This window comes from Monodon monoceros, unplaced genomic scaffold (genome assembly GCF_005190385.1).
Source record: "Monodon monoceros isolate NGI ecotype Baffin Bay Population unplaced genomic scaffold, NGI_Narwhal_1 Super_Scaffold_15, whole genome shotgun sequence".
Classification (NCBI taxonomy): Eukaryota; Metazoa; Chordata; class Mammalia; order Artiodactyla; family Monodontidae; genus Monodon; species Monodon monoceros.
Window position 1 is genome coordinate 53,114,340 of NW_021703771.1, and position 23,249 is coordinate 53,137,588.

The 23,249-nt window shown below is 37.7% G+C and overlaps 1 protein-coding gene across 3 annotated transcripts in view; it reads left to right on the forward strand.

Annotated features, from left to right (window-relative positions):
- The first annotated feature begins 860 nt into the window (after nucleotides 1-860).
- Nucleotides 861-23,249, forward strand: part of TRMT11 (tRNA methyltransferase 11 homolog) — a 60,830-nt gene continuing 38,441 nt past the window's right edge. Inside the window, exons 1-7 of one of the 3 annotated variants that reach the window (XM_029224175.1) lie at nucleotides 861-952; nucleotides 15,158-15,223; nucleotides 16,835-16,908; nucleotides 20,135-20,216; nucleotides 20,305-20,397; nucleotides 20,632-20,766; nucleotides 21,763-21,919. In XM_029224175.1, the coding sequence (XP_029080008.1) occupies nucleotides 881-952; nucleotides 15,158-15,223; nucleotides 16,835-16,908; nucleotides 20,135-20,216; nucleotides 20,305-20,397; nucleotides 20,632-20,766; nucleotides 21,763-21,919 (679 nt within the window). In that variant the 5' untranslated portion in view covers nucleotides 861-880. Of the gene's footprint in view, nucleotides 953-8,844; nucleotides 9,162-9,398; nucleotides 9,458-15,157; nucleotides 15,224-16,834; nucleotides 16,909-20,134; nucleotides 20,217-20,304; nucleotides 20,398-20,631; nucleotides 20,767-21,762; nucleotides 21,920-23,249 lie in introns of those variants that run through there. The other 2 variants (XM_029224177.1, XM_029224178.1) reach the window with 2 other exon arrangements.

The window sequence follows — 23,249 nt, forward strand, 5'->3', positions numbered from 1 at the left end:
ACATTGTAGTGACCTGTTCTAACCAGAACTCAAAATTCTCCTTTCCAATTCCTGGTCCTTCCCAGGAACACCTCTGGTTTTTTAATAAGCAGCAGCCTATACCAGAGGCTCCAATGCTTACACAATAGCAATCTCACAAGAGGGGCCAGGTCTCTACGAGATCTGCCTTGGTGAGCAGACGGAGCTTTGCATCTGTCTAGAAGGCAGACTTTGAACCTCTCTGCCCCTTCCAGTACAATTTTTTGAAAAAGCTGCAGATGCAAACTAGTATATATAGAATGGATAAACAGCAAGGTCCTACTTCATAGCACAGGGAACTATATTCAATATCCTGTAATAAACCATAATGGAAAAGAATATGAAAATGAATATATATGTGTATAACTGAATCACTTTGCTGTACATCAGAAACTAACACAACACTGTAAATCAACTATACTTCAATAAGTATAGCTAAGTCCAGCTAAGTCAGTCCCCAAAGCCTGGAGTGGTTAGAGAAGTCTGCAGGGAAAAGACAGAAATTTCAGTTCAGTTTCGAAGACCTGGAATTTGAAGAGTTGTAGGGGAAGTTAAAAGTACATTCCAGGTGGAGGATCATTGGGAACTACACTGTCTCATCGCAACCTGCTCTTGAACACAACACATCTTCTCACACCAGCTCCTGGTACACCGGGACCTCAAACAGAACGCATCCGGCAGCAGAAGAAACCTCTCCTGGAACTGCGGGGCTCAAATCCCGCAAGCCGGGAACCTCCGGAGAGAACCGACTCTCCCCACTTCCGCTTCTGGCTCCTCAGGCTCTGCCTTAGCGGAAGCGGTCTGTAGGGGAAGAAAAGAGTGAGACACCCTCGGTGGCGCAGGCGCGCCGTGGGCTGATGCGATGGCGCTGCCGGGACCCGTGAACAGGTATCTTCTGCTAATGGCACAGGAACACCTGGAGTTCCGCCTGCCGGTAAGCGCCGCAGTGACCTCCACCTCTTTCTTCTGGAGAGGACGGCGGGGTGGAGACTGGTGTGCGAGCGGAGGCGACCCACGCAGTCCGAGCCCGCGGGCAGTGGGGGGTCTGTGCTTGTCGGGGAGATCACGCGTCCCCCCAGTCCCTCGGCCCCTGGGATTGGTCTGAGCTCTGCGGAGGGTGTGAGAGAGAAGTCCGAGACAGCCTCTCAGCCTTGATAAGCATTTTCATTCATTCTTCAGCCTATGTGCCAGGTACCGGAGTCAGGCAGGTGAATATGACCGGTCCTCTCCCTCCTGGAGCTCTTCGTCTAGAGAATAGAGACAGCAGACAGAAGTACTCAGGGTAGCGTTTTAAGTGTCGAATATGCGGGTCAGGTTTCGTGGGAGTTGGCGTAGTGGTGGTGATGGTGGGTGGTAGGGTTAGATGATGGAAAAGTTGGGGAAGTTGTTTTATTTATTCATTCAAGAAACATTTTCAGAGTACCTGTAATCGAATATTCTGGACGCTGGGGATATAATGATGACAAAGTTTCTGTCTTCAAGGAGTTTACTGTTTAGGCTAAGGGGTGAGCAGATGCATAAACGTAGCACTATGAAATAATGTTGGTAAGTGCAGTGATAGGTAGGGAAATAGCATATAGAAGGGAAATATGATCCACCTGAGGGGTGGGTGATGTTGGCCATTAAGATGGCTTCCAGGACGGCATGACACTTGAACTGTAACATAAAAGAAGAGTAGGAGTTAGCCAGGCCAAGGAGAGACATAAGCAAATTAGAATTACAAGCTATTCATTATTACCTGATTACCAAATATGTAGCAAAGAATGACAAGAAGAGAGCAGGAGAGGAGGGTAGGGTTCAGAAAATGCAAAGCCTTAAATACTCTGGATCTTAGAAGGGGACTTTATTGAAGAATTTTAAGGAAGTGACAGAATCAGATTTTTTTTTAAGGAAATCACTTTGGCTGCAGCACGGAGGATGGAGTTGAGAGGAATAAGGAGTTAGGAGTTGAGTCTGTTGGAATAGTCTTGTTAATAAATTAAGAAGGCCTGAACTAGGGCAGGGGGTAAGAGGATGGAATAGACTGGGGATATATTTAGGTGATAAAATCATCAGGGCTTGATGATTGATTGAAGGTGGGGGCAAGAGGGACCAATCAAGGATGATTCCTGGGATGGATATAAGGGTGTTTCCACTTAAAATAGAGTGCACAAGCAGCTGTATGATTTAAATTTTGGTTATGCTGAATTGGTTATGCTTGTGTAACATCAAATGGAGATGACCAGGAGGCAGTGAATATGAGTATGCACAGATGCTGATAGAGCTGCATGTACTGGTAATTAATATTTGTGAGTCTTCTGCATATGAACTCTAGGAGAGAAAATGAAATTATTCAGAGAAAGCATAGCTTCGAAAGAGTGGTGGGCCAAATGCAGGTACTTGGAAGCATTGATATTAAGGGGAATTGGGAAAAGGAGGTCATGAAGAAGATAGGCAAGTGTCAGAATAGGAAGTATGTGAGACCATAAAAATCAAGAGGGTAAAGTTTTAGGATTTTGCTAGAGTGGTTGTGTAGTTTTAGGCAAAGAAGCCAGATTGCTTGGTTTAGTGGTCACTGGAAAATGAGGAAGGGGAGATAGACTGCTCTTAACATAAGAAGGGAAAGTAAGGGATTGGTTAACAGTTTGAGGGGGCCCTAGAGTCAAGGGAGGATCCCTATCCCTCTTGGAGAAATTTGCGTGTTTGTAGGCTGAAGGGAAGGGGAAAATGGATATAAGGACACAGTGGGAGGTGTGGGCCTTTCAGTAGAAGGGGAGTGTGGGCGGAGGGGACTTAAGATGGGTGCGGGTAGTTGCCTGAGGGCCTGTTTTCTGGGTAATGAATGAGTCAAGGTTATTTCTTGAAAGATGGGGGACCAAGCGATTGAATGGAGAAACTGAGAAAAATAGTAAAATCTGAAATAATCATTGAGAGCAAAGAGGGAGCTGATGAGCTACAACAGTTGAGTAGAGAAGAACTCAGGTGTTAGAGCGAGGCTGAAAACGCAGCTGAGGGTGAAGAGCATGTATTTGTAATTGTGCCAAGATTCTGTGATTTTCTTCAGTTGTGTTCAACTCACTGGCCTTGGGAGTTTTGAAGGAAGATTGTGGCATTGATTCGGGACTAATGTGTTGCTGGGCAGGTGCGTTGAGAAATGAAAGCAAGTGTAGAGGCACAGAGGGATGGTTGATTATGGTGGTTTGTGTGGGGGATGTGAGGGGAAGGAGGATGAAGTAATGGACACTGAGGCTAGAGAGGTGGGTAGGATCCAGATTTTGGAGTGTTGTGAAACCATTGGAAGGAATTTGGATTTTGTTTTAGATTTAATGGAGAGCCATTGACTCTTTTTTCTTTTTTTTCCTTTTTAAGCCAGAAAGCGACAAACATTTTTTCATTTTAAATCACTAAGTGACTAGCAATCATTTGTGTTTTAAAAAGATAGTTCTGGAGTACCAGAGAAAGGATACCACTTAGAGGATACTGGGGTGGAACTAGAGAGAAGCCAAGGACGGTGAGTGCCTATAGTCAGATAATGCAGGGAGAATGGAGTGGTTAAACTGCAGTCTTAAAAATAGCATCCCTAGTATTTGCTGGTTTTACCTGTTTTTTCTTTCTTAAGTTCTTCTTAGTATCTTTCCCTTGTGCCAGTTTAATCTTCCAAAAGTTCAGCCATCTTTTCTGTCTCCATTGTCCCAAGGCTGAAACTCTAGTCTGGCATTCAAGGCCTGCAGTTGCATGGTTTTCTCCTCTGTATCCTCCCACCCGCTCCTCCCACAAACAGTGCAGCCAAAATAGACTTCCCCATTATTCCCTGAATGATGCCCTCTTGTTTGGGTCTTTCCTATTCCACTCTTCGTTTTACTGATTTTATATTGTCAATATTCATTTAGATTTGCCCACATATTTGTTTATTTTAGGTTTATATTTTTCACTTGATTCTTTTTCAGATGTGCAATTTCCTTTTTTTTTAATCCTCTACCAAAATTCTTAATTTTGTCTTTTATCCCCTTCAATCTAGAAAGCACAGTTATGTTAAAGCACGTAATTGAAAAAAGGGGTCCTATGGGTCTGTTTCTTTTATGTATTGTTTCTCTTGGTCCTTTTTCATGTGTGTGCTGGGTGTTTGTTAAATATATACCAGATATATTTGAAAATTTATTTGAAAAAATAAGTGAGGGCTAGGATGATGTAAATCCTCTTGAAGAATATAGGAGCATTAACACACTAGGATCACTTGAACTCGTTTTCAGCCATTAAGTTCTGTTTCTGTTCTGATTTGCACATACTGCTAGTGTGTGTAGCTTTTGGGGATGCCAGTCTAAACTGGGTGGGTTATCAAACTTCCTTTCCTTCTCATTGTTGGCCCTATATTCTTTTTGTTCCTCTAGCTCCGTTAAGCTGTCCAAAGGGCTGTCCGCCCTCACAGCTGCTAATGGAATTGGTAAATGTCCCAGGGAGAGAGTGGCTGCACCTTGAGATTTCTGTCCTCTCCTGGATCCTGGTTTGGTAATTTTTGTAATCTCTTGATGCCTTCAAGCAGAAGTCAGGTTTTTTTTTTAAATTCTTTTCAGCAGGAGGCTTAATCTGAATCACCTAGTTTGCCATCATTGGAAGTGAAAGTCCTCTCTCTGTACAGATTCTCCCTGTGTTTCAGGGCTTAAGTGAGTTTTTTTTTTTGTTTCTTTTTTTTGTGGTACGCAGGCCTCTTACTGTTGTGGCCTCTCCCATTGCGGAGCACAGGCTCCGGATGCGCAGGCTCAGCGGCCATGGCTCACGGGCCTAGCCGCTCCACAGCATGTGGGATCTTCCCAGACCGGGGCACGAACCCATGTCCCCTGCATCGGCAGGCGGACTCTCAACCACTGCGCCACCAGGGAAGCCCCTTAAATGAGTTTCCATTGAAACTTTTCTTCTAAAACTGAAGTGATCTTTTCTTCCTTTGTACTCTGGTACAATACTTCTTTGCTTCTTTAAGGGCACTCACTGTTGTACACCTCACTTTTCAGTTACTGGATTAAATGTTAGTTCTAGTAGAGCTTAAGCTCCCTCAGGATAAATATATATTTATCTTTACATAGCTCAGTGCCTTGCACATATTAGTTGTTTAATAAATATTGAATTGAGTGAAATAGGATCTCTTCAGGGAAGGCAATCAAAAGGACAGTCTACACTTATGGACCCATCTACTGTAGGAGAACTGCTAGGCAGGAAAACTATAATGAGAGGCTGCCTTTATGATTTAAAATGAAAGATTGAGTGCAAGTTTGGTCTGGTTTTACCTCTGTGCAGTTAATCAGGGCCAGTTTTAGTTGGCAGCTGCCTTATTGTACTAAAAGTAAAGTTCAGACCCCTGGGTTTCATTTCTGGTTCTGAAGCAAACTAAATGGATGAAAGAGTGGCTAAAAGAACTGAAAAGCTCGTGAATTAATGTATCAGGTATGCATCAGATCATGCCATATTTTTATATCCAATGTCTAATATAAATTCTTCTATTCCTGATGTAAAAAGATTCTCAACTGGAGAGTGAGTCTGCCATATGATGAATAAAAACCTTGTGTTTTGATTTTTCCAAGTAGGTTGGTATTGTAGTTTAATATGTGTTTTGCTTTTAAATTTGAAACTTGGATTATCACATTTACTCTCACTTTAAATCATTGCTTAGATTTTAGGTAATGGTGCTAATCCTATGTTGTAAAATTTCCAATAATCCTCACTTTTTAAAAAAATCTCTTAGAACATTTGTGCTTTAACCTGTTGCTAATTTCTAACAATGTATTCCAAGAGCAGCACACTTTCCTGTTTTAAATGTAAAGCTGATTTCATAATATGGTTTAGTACAGAATGAACAATAGTCATTCTAGGTCAAGAGACAATCTATAACTTCATTTTTTTCTTTTAAGTACTATAACTTTGTCAGTCTCACTTGATTTCTTGACTCACTGGACTTCAAGGATAGTGTTGGTCATCATCAGCTTGATTCCTTTAATAACAGCCTAGGTTCTTTGCTCCATTCTTTACAGACCTTACCTCGTGAGGTAGCTGATTCCTGTTTTATAGGTGGGGGAACTGAGGGTCAAAGGAGTTAAGCTTCTTGTAAAAAAAAAAAAATCACACAGCTGCTATTTGGAAGAACTGAAGAACAAATTGTGGTCTGACTCTGAGGTCCAGTGATGCCTCCTATTCAAATTTGTGTCACCCATGTTGCAAAATGACTTTTGGACTACCTTCAGTGATTTACTGATAGTCTATGCTAGTTCTTGGTCTGTCCATGTGATTCAACTGAGTTCAGCACCTTCTAATGCCAGGGATTAAGAAAATGATTTGTTGCATAGACAAAAGGGAAAACAGAGAAGGTACTAGTTGTTCAAACCTCCCATTCTTCTTGGTCTTGAGGTAGAGGACTTCATGGTCTGGGTGTACGTTCTCTCATGGTGGCTGTGGCTCATGATGGGCGTGGTTTTCGTCCCTTCCCCTAGTTGGAACGAAAGGGGATTGTAGGCACCCCTCAGTGGGGACACTTATCTCTCATTAGGTTTATTCCTCTATAAGACCTATACAGAGGAGTGGGATTCTACCTGCTTTATGTTATTTGGGGAGGCAAAATTTGTTAGTAGTATAAATCATAAAGTTTGTATAATATCCTGTGTTTATCAGTACATAGTGATTGCTTCATAGACTATATGTACTATCTGAACAGATTTCAAGTTTGCATACCTGATGTTTTAAAGTAGCTTTTGTATTCTCTTTCTAGTTCTGTAATTTTATCCAGAAAGGAGATTAACGTACCATAACTTGTACATAATGAATCCACAGTGATGCTCCCTAGTTAATCACTTTTCTTTTTTTTAATTTAACATATATTTATTCATCTAATTAATTGGACAAGACAGCAGAGTTAATCTCTAAAGGGACTCCTGGCATTTGGTAAAATTCTATTATTCATCTTTTAGTCTTTTAATCATAAAATAATACATTACTAATGACTTTAGTTTCTAGAAAAAGAATGGTTCCAAATACAGCTTGTAAACAAATATAGTAAAAATAATTTTCTGTGCTAGTAATCAAAAAATTAAAATAACAAGTTAAAAGCACTATTTTTTAATCTACTTAATTAACAAAAACAGTACAACATACCTGGGTAGAGCAAAAGAAAAAAGAAAAAACAGAGACAAAAGAATAGGAATGGGACCTGCCCCTCTGGGAGGGAGCTGTGAAGGAGGAAGAGTTTCCACACACTAGGAAGCCCCTTCACTGGCAGAGACAGGAGTGGTGAGGGAGAAACTTAGGAGCCACAGAAGAGAGCGCAGCAACAGGGGTGCGGAGGGCAAAGCGCAGAGATTCCCACACAGAGGGTTGGTGCCGACCAGCACTCACCAGCCCGAGAGGCTTGTCAGCTCACCCCCCGGGGCGGGTGGTGGCTGGGAGCTGAGGGTCAGGCTTCGGAGGTCAGACCCCAGGGAGAGGACTGGGGTTGGCTGCCTGAACACAGCCTGAAGGGGGCTAGTGTGCCACAGCTAGCTGGAAGGGAGTCTGGGAAAAAGTCTGGACCTGCCTAAGAGGTAAGAGACCATTGTTTTGGGGTGCACGAGGAGAGGGGATTCAGAGCACCGCCTAAACGAGCTCCAGAGATGGGCACAAGCCATGGCTATCAGCACAGACACCAGAGATGGGCATGAAATGCTAAGGCTGATGCTGCCGCCACCAAGAAGCCTGTGTGCGAGCACAGGTCACTATCCACACTCCTAGGAGCCTGTGCAGCCTGCCACTGTCAGGATCCCATGATCCAGGGACAACTTCCCCGGGAGAACGCACGGTGTGCCTCAGGCTGGTGCAACGTCACGCCAGCCTCTGCCGCCACAAGCTCGGCCTGCATTCCGTACCCCTCCCTCCCTCCGGCCTGAGTGAGCCAGAGCCCCCGAATTAGCCGCTCCTTTAACCCCATCCTGTCTGGGCGGAGAACAGATGCCCTCAGGCGACCTACACGCAGAGATGGGCCAAATCTAAAGCTGAACCCCAGGAGCTGTGCGAACAAAGAAGAGAAAGGGAAATCTCTCCCAGCAGACTCAGGAGCAGCGGATTAAATCTCCACAATCAACTTGATGTACCCTGCATCTGTGGAATACCTGTATAGACAACGAATCATCCCAAAATTGAGGTGGTGGACTTTGGGAGCAACTGTAGACTTGGGGTTTGCTTTCTGCATCAATTTGTTTCTGGTTTTATGTTTATCTTAGTTTAGTATTAAAAGCTTATTATCGTTGGTAGATTTGTTTATTGATTTGGTTGTTCTCTTCCTTTTTAAATTTTATATATATATATATATTTTTTCCTTTTTCTCTTTTTGTGAGTGTGTATGTGTGTGATTCTTTGTGTGATTTTGACTGTATAGCTGGGCTTTTGCCATTTGTCCTAGGGTTCTGACTTTTTTTTAACTGTAGTTTTTAGCACTTGTTATCATTGGTGGATTTGTTTTTTGGTTTGGTTGCTCTCTTCTTTCTTTCCTTCTTGTTTTTTTAATTACTTTTTTATTTTTAATAGTTTTTTTCTATTTTAATAACTTTATTTTATTTTTTCTTTCTTTCTTTTTTTTTTTTTTCTCCCTTTTCTTCTGAGCCGTGTGGCTGACAGGGTCTTGGTGCTCCAGCCGGGTGTCAGTCCTAAGCCTCGGAGGTGGGAGAGCCGAGCTAAGGACATTGGACCACCAGAGACGTCCTGGCCCCACGTAATATCAAATGGCAGAAGCTCTCCCAGAGATCACCATCTCAACGCTAAGACCCAGCTCCACTGAACGACCAGCAATCTACAGTGCTGGACACCCTATGCCAAACAACTAGCAAGACAGGAACACAAACCCACCTTTAGCAGAGAGGCTGCCTAAAATCGTAATAAGTTCACAGACACCCCAAAACACACCACCGGATGTGGTCCTGCCCGCCAGAAAGACAAGATCCGGCCTCATCCACCAGAACACAGGCACCAGTTCTACACAACCCTCTGAACCAACCTGCATAACCAGGAAGCTTACACAACCCTCTGAACCACCAGGAAGCCTACACAACAGGAAGCCTACACAACCCTCTGAACCAACCTTACCACTGGGAGCAGACATCAAAAACAACGGGAACTACAAACCTGCAGATTGTGAAAAGGAGACCCCAAACACAGTAAGTTAAGCAAAATGAGAAGACACAGAAATACACAGCAGATGAAGGAGCAAGGTAAAAAGCCATCAGACCAAACAAATGAAGAGGAAATAGGCAGTCTACCTGAAAAAGAATTCAGAGTAATAATAGTAAAGATGATCCAAAATCTTGGAAGTAGAATGGAGAAAATACAAGAAACGTTGAACAAGGACCTAGAAGAACTAAAGAGCAAACAAACAATGATGAACAACACAATAAATAAAATTAAAAATTCTCTAGAAGGAGTCAACAGCAGAATAACTGAGGCAGAAGAACGGGTAAGTGACCTGGAATATAAAATAGTGGAAATAACTACCACAGAGCAGAATAAAGAAAAAAGAATTGGGGACAGTCTCAGAGACCTCTGAGACAACATTAAACGCACCAACATTCGAATTATAGGGGTTCCAGAAGAAGAAGAGAAAAAAAAAGGGACTGAGGGGCTTCCCTGATGGTGCAGTGGTTGAGAGTCCACCTGCCGAAGCAGGGGACACAGGTTCGTGCCCTGGTCTGGGGAGATCCCATGTGCCGCGGAGCGGCTGGGCCTGTGAGCCATGGCCGCTGGGCCTGCGCGTCCGGAGCCTGTGCTCCGCAACAGGTGAGGCCACAACAGTGAGAGGCCTGCGTACCACAAAAAAAAAAGGGACTGTGAAAGTATTTGAAGAGATTATACTTGAAAACTTCCCTAATATGGGTAAGGAAATAGTCAAGTCCAGGAAGCGCAGAGAGTCCCATACAGGATAAACCCAAGGAGAAACACGCCAAGACACATATTAATCAAACTATCAAAAATTAACTACAAAGAAAAAATATTAAAAGCAGCAAGGGAAAAGCAACAGTAAACATACAAGGGAATCCCCATAAGGTTAACAGCTAATCTCTCAGCAGAAACTCTGCAAGCCGGAAGGGAGTTGCAGGACATATTTAAAGTGATAAAAGGGAAAAACCTACAACCAAGATTACTCTACCCAGCAAGGATCTCATTCAGATTCAAGGTAGAAATTAAAACCTTTACAGACAAGCAAAAGCTAAGAAAATTCAGCACCACCAAACCAACTTTACGACAAATGCTAAAGGAACTTCTCTAGGCCAGAAACACAACAGAAGGAAAAGACTTACAATAACAAACCCAAAACAATTAAGAAAATGGTAATAGAAACATAAATATCGATAACTACCTTAAATGTAAATGGATTAAATGCTCCAACCAAAAGACATAGACTGGCTGAATGGTTACAAAAACAAGACCTGTACATATGCTGTCTACAAGAGACCCAATTCAGACCTAGGGACACATACAGACCGAAAGTAAGGGCATGGAAAAAGATATTCCATGGGAATGGAAATCAAAAGAAAGCTTGAGTAGCAATTCTCATATCAGACAAAATAGACTTTAAAGTAAAGGATGTTACAAGAGACAAGGACACTACATAATGATCAAGGGATCAGTCCAGGAAGAAGATATAGCAATTGTCAATATTTATGCACTCAACATAGGGGCACCTCAATAGATAAGGCAAATGCTAACAGCCATAAAAGGGGAAATCGACAGTAACACAATAATAGTAGGGGACTTTAACACCCCACTTTCACTGATGGACAGATCACCCAAAATGAAAATAAATAAGGAAACACAAGCTTTAAATGATACATTAAACAGGATGGACTTAATTGATACTTATAGGATATTCCATCTAAAAAACAGCAGATAACACTTTCTTCTCAAGTGCTCATGGAACATTCTCCGGGATAGATCATATCTTGGGTCACAAATCAAGCCTTGGTAAATTTAAGAAAATTGAAATCATATCAAGTATCTTTTCTGGCCACAGTGCTGTGAGACTAAGTATCAATTACAGGAAAAAATCTGTAAAAAATACTAACACGTGGAGGCTAAACAATACACTACTGTATAACCAAGAGATTACTGAAGAAATCAAAGAGGAAATAAAAAAATACCTAGAAACAATGACAATGAGAACACGATGACCCAAAACCTATGGGAAGCAGCAAAAGCAGTTCTAAGAGGGAAGTTTATAGCAGTACAGTCCTACCTCAAGTAACAAGAAACATCTCAAATAAACAACCTAACCTTACACCTAAAGCAATTAGAGAAAGAAGAACAAGAAAACCCCAAAGTTAGCAGAAGGAACGAAATCATAAATATCAGACCAGAAATAAATGAAAAAGAAATGAAGGAAACAATAGCAAAGATAATTGATCCTAAAAGCTTGTTCTTTGAGAAGATAAACAAAATTGATAAACTATTAGCCAGACTCATCTAGAAAAAAAGGGAGAAGACTCAACAGAATTAGAAATGAAAAAGGAGAAGTAACAACTGACACTGCAGAAATTCAAAGGATCATGAGAGATTACTACAAGCAACTATATGCCAATAAAATGGACAACCTGGAAGAAATGGACAAATTATTAGAAAAACACAACCTTCTGAAATTGAACCAGGAAGAAATAGAAAATATGAACAGACCAATCCCAAGCACTGAAATTGAAACTGTGATTAAGAATCTTCCAACAAACAGAAGCCCAGGACCAGATGGATTCACCGGAATGTTCTATCAAACATTTAGAGAAGAGCTAACACCTATCCTTCTCAAACTCTTCCAAAATATAGCAGAGGGAGGAACACTCCCAAACTCATTCTACGAGGCCACCGTCAACCTGATACCAAAACCAGACAGAGATGCCACAAAAAAAGAAAACTACTGGCCAATATCACTGATGAACATAGATGCAAAAATCCTCAACAAAAATACTAGCAAACAGAATCCAACAGCACATTAAAAGGGTCATACACCATGATCAAATGGGGTTTATCCCAGGAATGCAAAGATTCTTCAATATATGCAAATCAATCAATGTGATACACCATATTAGCAAATTGAAGAATAAAAACCATATAATCATCTCAATAGATGTAGAAAAAGCTTTCGAGAAAATTCAACACCCATTTATGATAAAAACCCTGCAGAAAGTAGGCATAGAGGGAACTTTCCTCAACATAATAAAGGCCATATATGACAAACCCACAGCCAACATCGTTCTCAATGGTGAAAAACTGAAATTATTTCCACTAAGATCAGGAACAAGGCAAGGTTGCCCACTCTCACCACTATTATTATGCATAGTTTTGGAAGTTTTAGCCACAGCAGTCAGAGAAGAAAAAGAAATAAAAGGAATCCAATTCAGAAAAGAAGAAGTAAACCTGTCACTGTTTGCAGATGACATGATATTATACATAGAGAATCCTAAAGATGCCACCAGAAAACTACTAGAGCTAATCAATGAATTTGGTAAAGTAGTAGGATACAAAATTAATGCACAGAAATCTCTTGCATTCCTATACACTAATGATGAAAAATCTGAAAGAGAAATTAAGGAAACTTTCCCATTTACCATTGCAACAAAAAGAATAAAATACCTAGGAATAAACCTACCTAAGGAGACAAAAGACCTGTATGCAGAAAACTCTAAGACACTGATGAAAGAAATTAAAGATGATACAAACAGATGGAGAGATATACCATGTTTTTGGATTGGAAGAATCAGTATTGTGAAAATGACTGTACTACCCACAGCAATCTACAGATTCAATGCAATCCCTATCAAACTACCAAAGGCATTTTTCACAGGACTAGAACAAAAAATTTCACAACTTGTATGGAAACACAAAAGACCCCGAATAGCCAAGGCAATCTTGAGAAAGAAAAATGGAGCTGGAGGAATCAGGCTCCCTGACTTCAGACTATACTGCAAAGCTACAGTAATCAAGACAGTATGGTACTGGCACAGAAACAGAAATATAGATCAATGGAACAGGATAGAAAGCCCAGCGATAAACCCACACACATATGGTCATCTTATCTTTGATAAAGGAGGCAGGAATATACAATGGAGAAAAGACAGCCTCTTCAATAAGTGGTGCTGGGAAAACTGGAGAGCTACATGTAAAAGAATGAAATTAGAATGCTACCTGACAGCATACACAAAAATAAATTCAAAATGGATTAAAGACCTAAATGTAAGGCCAGACAGTATAAAACTCTTAGAGGATAACATAGGCAGAACTTCATGACATAGATCACAGGAAGATCCTTTTTGACCCAGCTCCTAGAGAAATGGAAATAAAAACAAACATAAACAAATGGGACCTAATGAAACTTAAAAGCTTTTGCACAGCAAAGGAAACTATAAACAAGACAAGAAGACAACCCTCAGAATGGGAGAAAATATTTACAAACGAAGCAACTGACAAAGGATTAATCTCCAAAATATACCAGCAGCTCATGCAGCTCAATATCAGAAAAACAAACAACCTAATCCAAAAATGGGCAGAAGACCTAAATAGACATTTCTCCAAAGAAGATATACAGATTGCCAACAAACACATGAAAGGATGCTCAACATCACTAATCATTAGCGAAATGCAAGTCAAAACTACAATGAGGTATCACTCAACACCGGTCAGAATGGCCATCATCAAAAAATCTACAAACAGTAAATGCTGGAGAGGGTGTGGAGAAAAGGGAACCCTCTTGCACTGTTGGTGGGAATGTAAATTGATTCAGCCACTGTGGAGAACAGTATGGAGGTTCCTTAGAAAACTAAAAATAGAACTACCATACAACCCAGCAATCCCACTACTGGGCATATACCCTGAGAAAACCATAATTCAAAACAAATCATGTACCACAGTGTTCATTGCAGCTCTATTTACAATAGCCAGGAAATGGAAGCAACCTAAGTGTCCATCGACAGATGAATGGATAAAGAAGATGTGACACATATATACAATGGAATATTACTCACCCATAAAAAGAAAGAAAATTGAGTTACTTGTTGTGACATGGATGGACCTAGAGTCTCATAGAGAGTTAAGTAAGTCAGAAGGAGAAAAACAAATACCGTATGCTAACACATATATATGGAATCTAAAAAAAAAAAAAGTTCTGAAGAACCTAGGGGCAGGACCGGAATAAAGACACAGACGTAGAGAATGGAAGTGAGGACATGGGGAGGGGGAGGGCTATGCTGGGACCAAGTGAGAGAGTGGCATGGACATATATAGACTACCAAATGTAAAATAGATAGCTAGTGGGAAGCAGCTGCATAGCACAGGGAGATCAGCTCTGTGCTTTGTGTCCACCTAGAGTGGTGGGATAGGGAGGGTGGGAGGGAGAGGCAAGAAAGAGGGGATATGGGGATATATGTATATGTATAGGTGATTCACTTTGTTATACAGCAGAAACTAACACACCATTTTAAAGCAATTACACTCCAATAAAGATGTTAAAAAAAAAGTATTTTGGCCACATATACTCTAAGAAGCCATAAAATTTTTCACGTCTCTGAGTATAGTAATGCTACTTTAAAGAAGCAATCTCAAATGGAAAAATCCATATATTTGTGAAAATAAGTATTTAGCTTTGTTTTAAACTGATAAAGTTGAAAACACCTAAATGTCCAACATAAAGTGTATTGTTTCCTGCTGAAAAATTTGCAATCCTGATGCCAAGGAAGAAAATGTTTATGATATTAATATTCAAAGGGAAAACACAGGGATCCTAAACATCATTACAAACATGTTATTTCTTTTCTGAACATCCTCAAATCATCTAATTTATTTGTATTGATCCATTGTCAGATTTACTAATCTATTGTTTTTGTAATCTGCTTTTTCCTTTTAAAACTCAGTGCATTTTCTCAAAGTTTTTTGACGCTTTTCTTTTTTCCTAAAATTTCTCCGAAATTACTTACCATGATTGTGACTGTAAAGTTTTTTTAGAACCCAGAGTTGTAATTTGTCTGGTATTGACATTTAAACACCTTAAGTAGATAATCTGCTCTTTGTGTGTGTGTGTGTGTGTGTGTTTGTGTGTGTGTGTGTTATAACTGCATCTTAATAGACTTTTAAGTTCCCTGTGTTAAAGTGTATTCTCTCTCTGATATTTTCAATATAGGAAATAAAGTCTCTGCTTTCACTTTTTGGAGGTCAGTTCACCAATAGTCAGGAAACTTATGGAAAGGTAAGTTGAATTTGTATTTTTCATTAGACCATATGTAGTATCCTTTTAAATAGAACCTTGGATTTAAAGAGAAGAACTCAAAATCTTAAATTTATATTTTTTTGGTTACCTGTGTCTGTTTTTAGGGGCAATTGAATAAAAAGGATATTTTGGAGAAATTTTGGTTTTGGAAAGTTAGATTTATTTCCAGTATTCACTTATTTTATTAGTTTTTAAATTGTAGTTCAACAGATATACCATAATTTATATCTGTTGCTTCATTGGAAAAAGGTCTGTCTTCTATTGATGAGGTATAATTAGAGTTTAGAATTTAGCTGAATTTCAGGCTTATATTGGTACTCATTTTAAAATTTAATTGTGCATGTGTGAAATTGTGAGTTTATTTATATATTTTGTATTTGATGGTTTATCAGTGTATTAGAGGAGTTTGGAAAATAGAAAAAGAAAAAATCATTCACAATTCTTCTTCCTTGACGTGACTTATAATTTGGGAATACTGCCTTCTAGTCTTTTTTCATATACGTTTTTTCCGCTCAGTGGTAATGCTACCAGTGAACTTCTGCATTTCTTTTTCATTTGATAGCATTAATGTAGGCACATATTTCTGCATAGCTTTCATTACTAACAGGGCTGTGTAATATTTTCCATCGATTAGCTCTACCGTAATTTATCTAATGATTTCATTTCATTCAGGTTGCTTTTAAATTTTTCCTAATAAAAATAATACTGAGATGACCATCTTTTTTCCTGTTTGGATTATTTTGAATTTTTCTGTAGGGTAGTGTAAGTATTGGAATAAAGGCTGGGTGTGGCAGGGAGGACTTTTCACAAAAGATGAGAGAACTTAATTTGAAAGTCCCCTGGTGTTGGACTTGTACTCCTGAATGAATTTCACTTATTGAGGGAGGAGGAAAAGAGGGAGAGTGTGGATATAATTGGGTGAGGGTGTTAAACTGAGGTTAGGATCCTGCTACATTTTGCTGCATTCTGGCAAGTGGTTATCTGGGTGGAGCACAGAAGTGCCTATAATCTTGGGTATTAATGATGCACTTGGAACTTTTTTCCTTAGATAAAATAATAAAAATAAATGATAATTTAATAATATACTGTATAGTTTTCCATTATAGTTATTGCAGAGACAATAACTATGTTTCCCACCCCCTCGGGTGGCCACTACTACCTAGAAAAAAAGGGATCATTCAAAGAAACACATTACTTAGTAGTTAAAAATAAAATAGCTGTGTTATAAGAAATAATTAGCAACAATAAAAAATTCTGAAATTATATTTTGGGGTAAAATACTCATTAATTCTTGATCAAACTATATAAGAGCAAATACAAAATTAACCTGAAGTTTAAATATCCTTAAATTTGCTGATGTTTTCATTTATACAGTCATTTATAAAAGTGTTCTGATACTGTACTGTATTATCTTAACAGGTTACCTATTAAAATTATTTATTTATTTATTATCTGTTGGAGCAATTTTTATTTTGGTTAGTGTCAAATCAGATATTCTTACATAAAAGTAGCAGATAGGAATCTCTCCTTATTGACTTCTTAAACGAAAGCATATGAGGCCATAAAACCATATATTGTTGTTTCTTTCAGTCTCCTTTTTGGATTCTTAGCATTCCCTCTGAAGATATTGCCAGAAACTTAATGAAACGGACAGTGTGTGCCAAGTAAGAAAAACTTATAGTGTCCTCCTGCATGAGTGTAAACCAGACTTCTCATAACTACTCTGTCTTACTTTTTGCTTATGTTGGCAGAAGGTAGAAGGGGGTTGATTGTTTGGGGAGCTCAGCTTAGCTTGTAGTTACATGTATTTGCCACTGGATGGTGGTAGGAGAACAGAGGAGAGTTATCTGCTGAAACTGAGGTTGAGAGAATTTCAGTGGTGAAATGCAGAAACGCTTGCTTTAGAATAATTTTTTTAAACTTCTACATTAAGCAAGCATATGGTATAAGATGTAAATGCTATGTTATTACATAGGATAAATGCCACATTTAATTATAACCAAAGTATTGAAAACCTAAAAATGTTTTTCTTATAGATGGTTTTTAGTTAGATGAACAGATTGGTGAAGTGTAAGATGACAAAAAATGAGGACTACCATAAAGTATGTTTTCTGTTTTATTTGTTAGAGGAACTCTGATTATCATATCTTGATATGGATTAATATAATGATGTCTTCCTTATTTATCCTGCCTGAGTGTTTTCTAGCTTTTATCATTAGTATCTGTTCTTTTTTCATTTCTTTTCTTTCTTTCATTTTTTTTATTGTTGGAAAATTCTATCTTTGGGTTTGAAAATTAAACTGCATTTTTAGCTACCATTTTAAGAACTGAACAACTTATCCTTGAATTGCTTTTTTTTTTACATGCCCCCCCATCCCCAAACATTTCTGAAAACTTCTTTTTGCTTAGAAATTATAATATTTAATAATGCAGTGCAAATAAGAATTTACATATATCTAGTTTTGTTAGCATGGTTAGCAATACTTTATAGCATAGTATGTCATTGCTATATTATTGAATAGACTACAACCCCCATATTAGATTTATCCTATTGAAAACTAGCTGCAGTACTAAATCTAATCTCATAAATTGAGGCTTGTTGATGGGTCTTAGTCAATAAAAATGACTAGAAAGCAGAAACAGGACTAAGAAACACATCCTTTGAATAATTATTACTCTACATTAGCGTATTAAAATTTATGGCTCTAAGAGATGTTTGAATTCCAAAGATAAAGCTTATAGGTTTAAAATAGCTACTTGAGAACCAGAACTTGTATACTTCCTTCAAAGCTCATATCTTCTGATGAATATATTTGAGTAATGGTTCAATAAATAGTTGTATAACATTATGAAATAATGTCCCTGGCTGCTTTTTAGTCTCTGTATATTTTGCATAGCTGAGGTTATACCTTAAGTGATAACTAAGTAAGAACAGTATTACTGCAGAGGCCTTATCTCTATAAATTTAATAGAAATGGGGGAATTCATTTTCAGAGGATAAAATTTACAGTTCTAATTGTAGCATTAATTGTTCTGGAACTAATAGACTTTTAGAACAGTGCATTCAAAGCTAACTTAAATTCAGATTTTTTTGTGGTAGAATAGGGATTGAAAGTTCATTTTATTTGACTTATTTTTAACATGGACTATTTTGAGCATATCACAAGCAGTGATATATAACAAACACCGAGGTACCTACCTTGTTAGATCTCAACATTTTGAGATATTTGCCACAGCTTTTTTTTTTCTTTTAAAGAAATAAACCATGACAGGAACCATTGGTGCTCCTTGTGTATCTTTCCCCATTCTATTACCCTTCTTCCCTCAAAGCATAGTTTCTTAAAGCATTTTTATTTGTCAGAAAGGTTTCATTATTACTGCTATAATCAGTGAAATATTTTAGGTCATATTGATATTATATTAGTAAGTTGACATCCATGCTTATTTATATAGCACCCATGAGATGTGTCAATTCATATAAGTTTTATAATCTCTAAAATAGGGATCATAATAGTGCAGTCATATATATGAAAACCGTTTACTCCGAAATCTAAATCACAAAGGGTGTTACTCCAGTGTTCCAGTTATAACTGAAGCTTATGATGTTATATATCTAATATTTTTATTTTGCCATTTAAATATAAATTTATTAATGTTATATAAATTCTTTCTGAAAAAGAGGGTAGGGAGTATTATTTCATTTTTACTGATTCTAGGTTATCACTACAAGCATTAGTTCCTATAAATTACTGTATAATGGTTCATTAGGGATAATTATGATTTATGGAATTGTCTGTGCCTTTCCTGAATGGCCTGGAGTTCCTGTCTTTTTGCATATTTATATCTGAGAAACAGTGTATAGATTCTGGAGTCAGATGGATTGGGTTTGAATCTTAGCTTCACCAATTGCTATATGACCTGAGAGAGTTATTTAATCTTTCTGTGCCTCAGTTTCCTCATTGGTTAAATGGATGATGATACTGGCAGCTACCTAATAGGATTCCTGTGAGGAATATGTGAATTAATATTAAGTGGCCTTAGAACAGTCCCTGGTACTTTGAGTTATATTGTTAGCTCTTAGTTAGCTAAGTAAGGGTAGTATTACTGTAGAGGCCATCTTTCTATAATTCATTACAAGGGAAAGGAGGAATTCATTTTCAGAAGATAGTATACTCAGTCCTAACGGCAGCATTACTTACAATCATAAAGTAGTTGAATTCAGATGCACAAAATTGTACTAATATATAGATCAAGTTCCATTACAACTAATTCTAAGAATTGTTTCATTGATTACAATGAAATTTTGCTTAATTTTTTATGTTCCTTGATAGACGCTTGAGAATTTTTTGTAGTAAGAATTTTGTTTTTGTAATAGTCATAAAAGTAATTATTACTAAATGTTATTAAATAATGGCTAAATATTAATGGTAACATTTTTATCTGGTCGTTTTTCCTTTTGTTTTATTCGGAAGACAGTGGGAATGATTGAATTTCCTGCACCTTTATTACTGTTTCACTAAAATCGCAAGTCATTTTATGGAATCATTTGTGTTCTAGTTAAAAAATGATGAAGTGATAACACAACATTGTAAATCAACTATACTCCAATAAAAAATTTTTAAAAATGATGAAATGATTATGATGAAAACTTCAAAAAATCTTGACTTATAAATCCTCCTTATTTGTGTAAAGATCAACTTCTGTGTTAATTTAGACTTAAGCTATATTTGTTTCCAGGATGCGTATTTCTCATTTATAGCTTAGAAAACATAGGCAATAATTGTTTTAGTGGAGCAAGCATAAAAACCAGTGAAATAATTGTTACATATTACTGTATGAACTCATTTTTTTTTTTTTTACTGAGGTTAATGTCAATCATTTATTTCCTAGGTCTATATTTGAACTATGGGGTCATGGAAAGTCTCCAGAGGAGCTATATAATTCTTTGAAAAACTACCCTGTGGAGAAGATGGTGCGTAGTGAAATGTGGTTTTCTGTAAGCATATCTGTAAATACTGTAGAATTACTAAGCTTAAAGAATTTATCTGCTCTTATTTTAGGTTCCATTTCTGCATTCAGATTCTACATATAAAATAAAGATTCACACATTTAATAAAACGTTGACACAAGAAGAAAAAATCAAACGGATAGAGGTAAGTGAATTTAGCAAAAACCAAAAACCTATGAGATTAATGTAATATAGCCACTGTTGATATATAATATCCGCAATGCTAAGTGCTTCTTTTGTACCACATTATGTGCTAAGTACTTTTCATGTTTTGTCTTATTTAGTGCTGATACCAGACTTACAAGATTGGTATTATTATATAAGCACTATGTTTTCTTTTAAATTTTTATAGGACATTGGAATTACTTTTATTTTTTAGGCCCTTGAATTTCTGCCATTTGAAGGAAAAGTGAATTTAAAGAAGCCACAACATATATTCTCTATTTTGGAGGATTACGGTTTGGACCCAAACTGCATCCCTGAGAATCCACATAATATCTATTTTGGTAGATGGGTAAGCAAGTGTTCTTTTTACCTATTCTATGAAACAGAAACAGAATCAGGGACATAGAGAATAGACTGGTGGTTGCCAAGGGGGAGAGGGGTGGGAGAGGGTAGGAGTGGGAGTTTGGGATTAGCAGATACAAACTGGTATATATAGAATGAATAAACAACAAGGTCCTACTGTATAGCACAGGGAACTATATTCAATATCCTGTGATAAACTATAATGGAAAAGAATATGAAAAAGAATGTATATATATGTATAACTGAGTCACTTTGCTGTACAGCGGTAATTAACGTTGTAATTCAACTATACTTCAATAAAAAATTGAAAAAAAAGAAATTCTAAGTGGTAGGCCTTTGTATTTGACTCTTTATATGTAAAACTTTAAAGGAGCTGAAGAGTCAGAACTACTGTATGAATTAAAATCAGTGGAAAATATGTGGTTGTGTGTTTTGTTTTTCCAGAGATTCTGATGAAATGCAAGAGGATTGTTAGATATGGGGCCCAGGTAGGAGGTCATGTACCTGGAAGTCTTAAGACTCATCGGAAAGTGTGAACTGCTTTTTTAATAAAGCAGAGAAAAGGCAGAGTGCTGTGATAGCAGGATTCTCATTTGTGGAGCTCTCTGATCTAGGTTTCCATTCTGAAGAGAAATGAAATTACTGCAGAGCAGTTCTGCCCACTTCCCTGAGGCAGGAAGCTGTGGCTTATGTTACAGAATATTGTTATTTAGGAGAAAAAAAGAGGTGGCTAGAGCTCACCACCAAGCCCTGGAATAATTGCATTCAAATTCAATTCAAATTTGCTTTGAAAAGCAAAAGTAAATAGGAACACACTAAGAAATAAAGGTATTTGTCCATAACTGCCTTAATCACATATTTATGTGAAGCAGTGGTAAATGGAAAGAAGTTCTCATTATCAAGACACTATGGGTTTATTGTGAATAATTATCTTAAATCTGTTCTGTACATTTACACAAATTGAAAATTATCTCCAATCTAGATTGCAGATGGGCAGAGAGAGCTTATTGAGTCATACAGTGTCAAAAAGAGACACTTTATTGGAAATACAAGCATGGATGCTGGTTTATCATTCATCATGGCCAACCATGGAAAAGTGAAAGAAAATGATATTGTATTTGATCCATTTGTTGGAACAGGTATTTTAATTTAATTGTTAAACTAGTGTAGAGATGTTGCTTGTTTATATTAGTCAAGGTCATAGTAATAGTTTTGCTAAAAGATAAAATAATCCTTTATTTATCATTAGATAAGAGACAACCACATATTTGTATAGTAGCCCATATTTAACACTTTTGCCACTTCCAAAGAGGATGCTGAAAGAATTTTGTGGGGTTTATTTCCCCAAGTAAACCACTAAGGGGAGTATACCATACATTGTAGAAATGTTGTAAAGCTATATAGTTTATTTAAATAGGAAAACTCTTACTATACTTCAGTTAAAAAAAAAAAAAAAGGAAAACTCTTGGGGGGAAGAAAGACTTGAGTGACAGAATCTTAAAAAGTATTCATCTTTTAAAATTGATAATTATATACTTACATGGAAAAAAAATAATGTGCCTTTGGTTTGTGGAGGTTCATATGTGAAGTTTGAAAATAAGAAAAGTGACTAAGTATCAATGGACTAGAGCTTGGCTGCTGAGGCTATGACCTGGGTTCTGTATGCACTTGATTGGATGTCCTCATAATTAACTTTGTGTGGAAGTCCTAAAAGTCCAAGTTTATTTCATCTGACTCTGAAGACATTTTCCTGCTTCAACCCATTTTTTTTAATCTTGCCTATACTTAGGGAGTACTCACATTTAGGTTCATCTGGCTAAATTCATTATGATTCAGATCATTTAGGAACAAATTATGCGTGGTTGGAGTTTCTCCCTGTAGTGGTCTTTCCCCATCAGCAACTCATTAGAAACTCATCAGAAACTGTAAGCAGTGATGATGCAGTAGCTACTGTTTGTTGAATAGTAAACATGTCAGGTACTAGCTATGCACTCTAATGTTACTATCTAATTTAATTCTTACAACTACTGAAATTGAGATACTTAAAAAAATCTTCCTGAGATTATGGCACAGACAGAGAGGTTAAGTGACTTGGTCAAGGTTATACAGTGTAGAAATCTCATGAGATTCAAACTCAAGCAGTCTAACTCCAGAACTCGTGCTCTTTACTATCATAATACTGCCTCTCTCAGCCTTAGGATCTGCCAGCCAGCTATTGTACCATAAACTAACTTGAGGAATACAATCCCATGTCATTAGGAGCAAATAGAATCAAGGTCAAGAGATCCCAACTGGTGGAATTATTTCCTGTGTTGTTGAATTAATCTTAGTGAGTCTCTGCTATTCCACCATTGTCTTCATATATCCCACCCCCAACATACTACTATACCTATTCCTTTCTTTCCTATCCTCATTATCCTGAGTGCCTCCCCAACTTTTTGAACTTTACAGGAAATAATGCCAAACTGA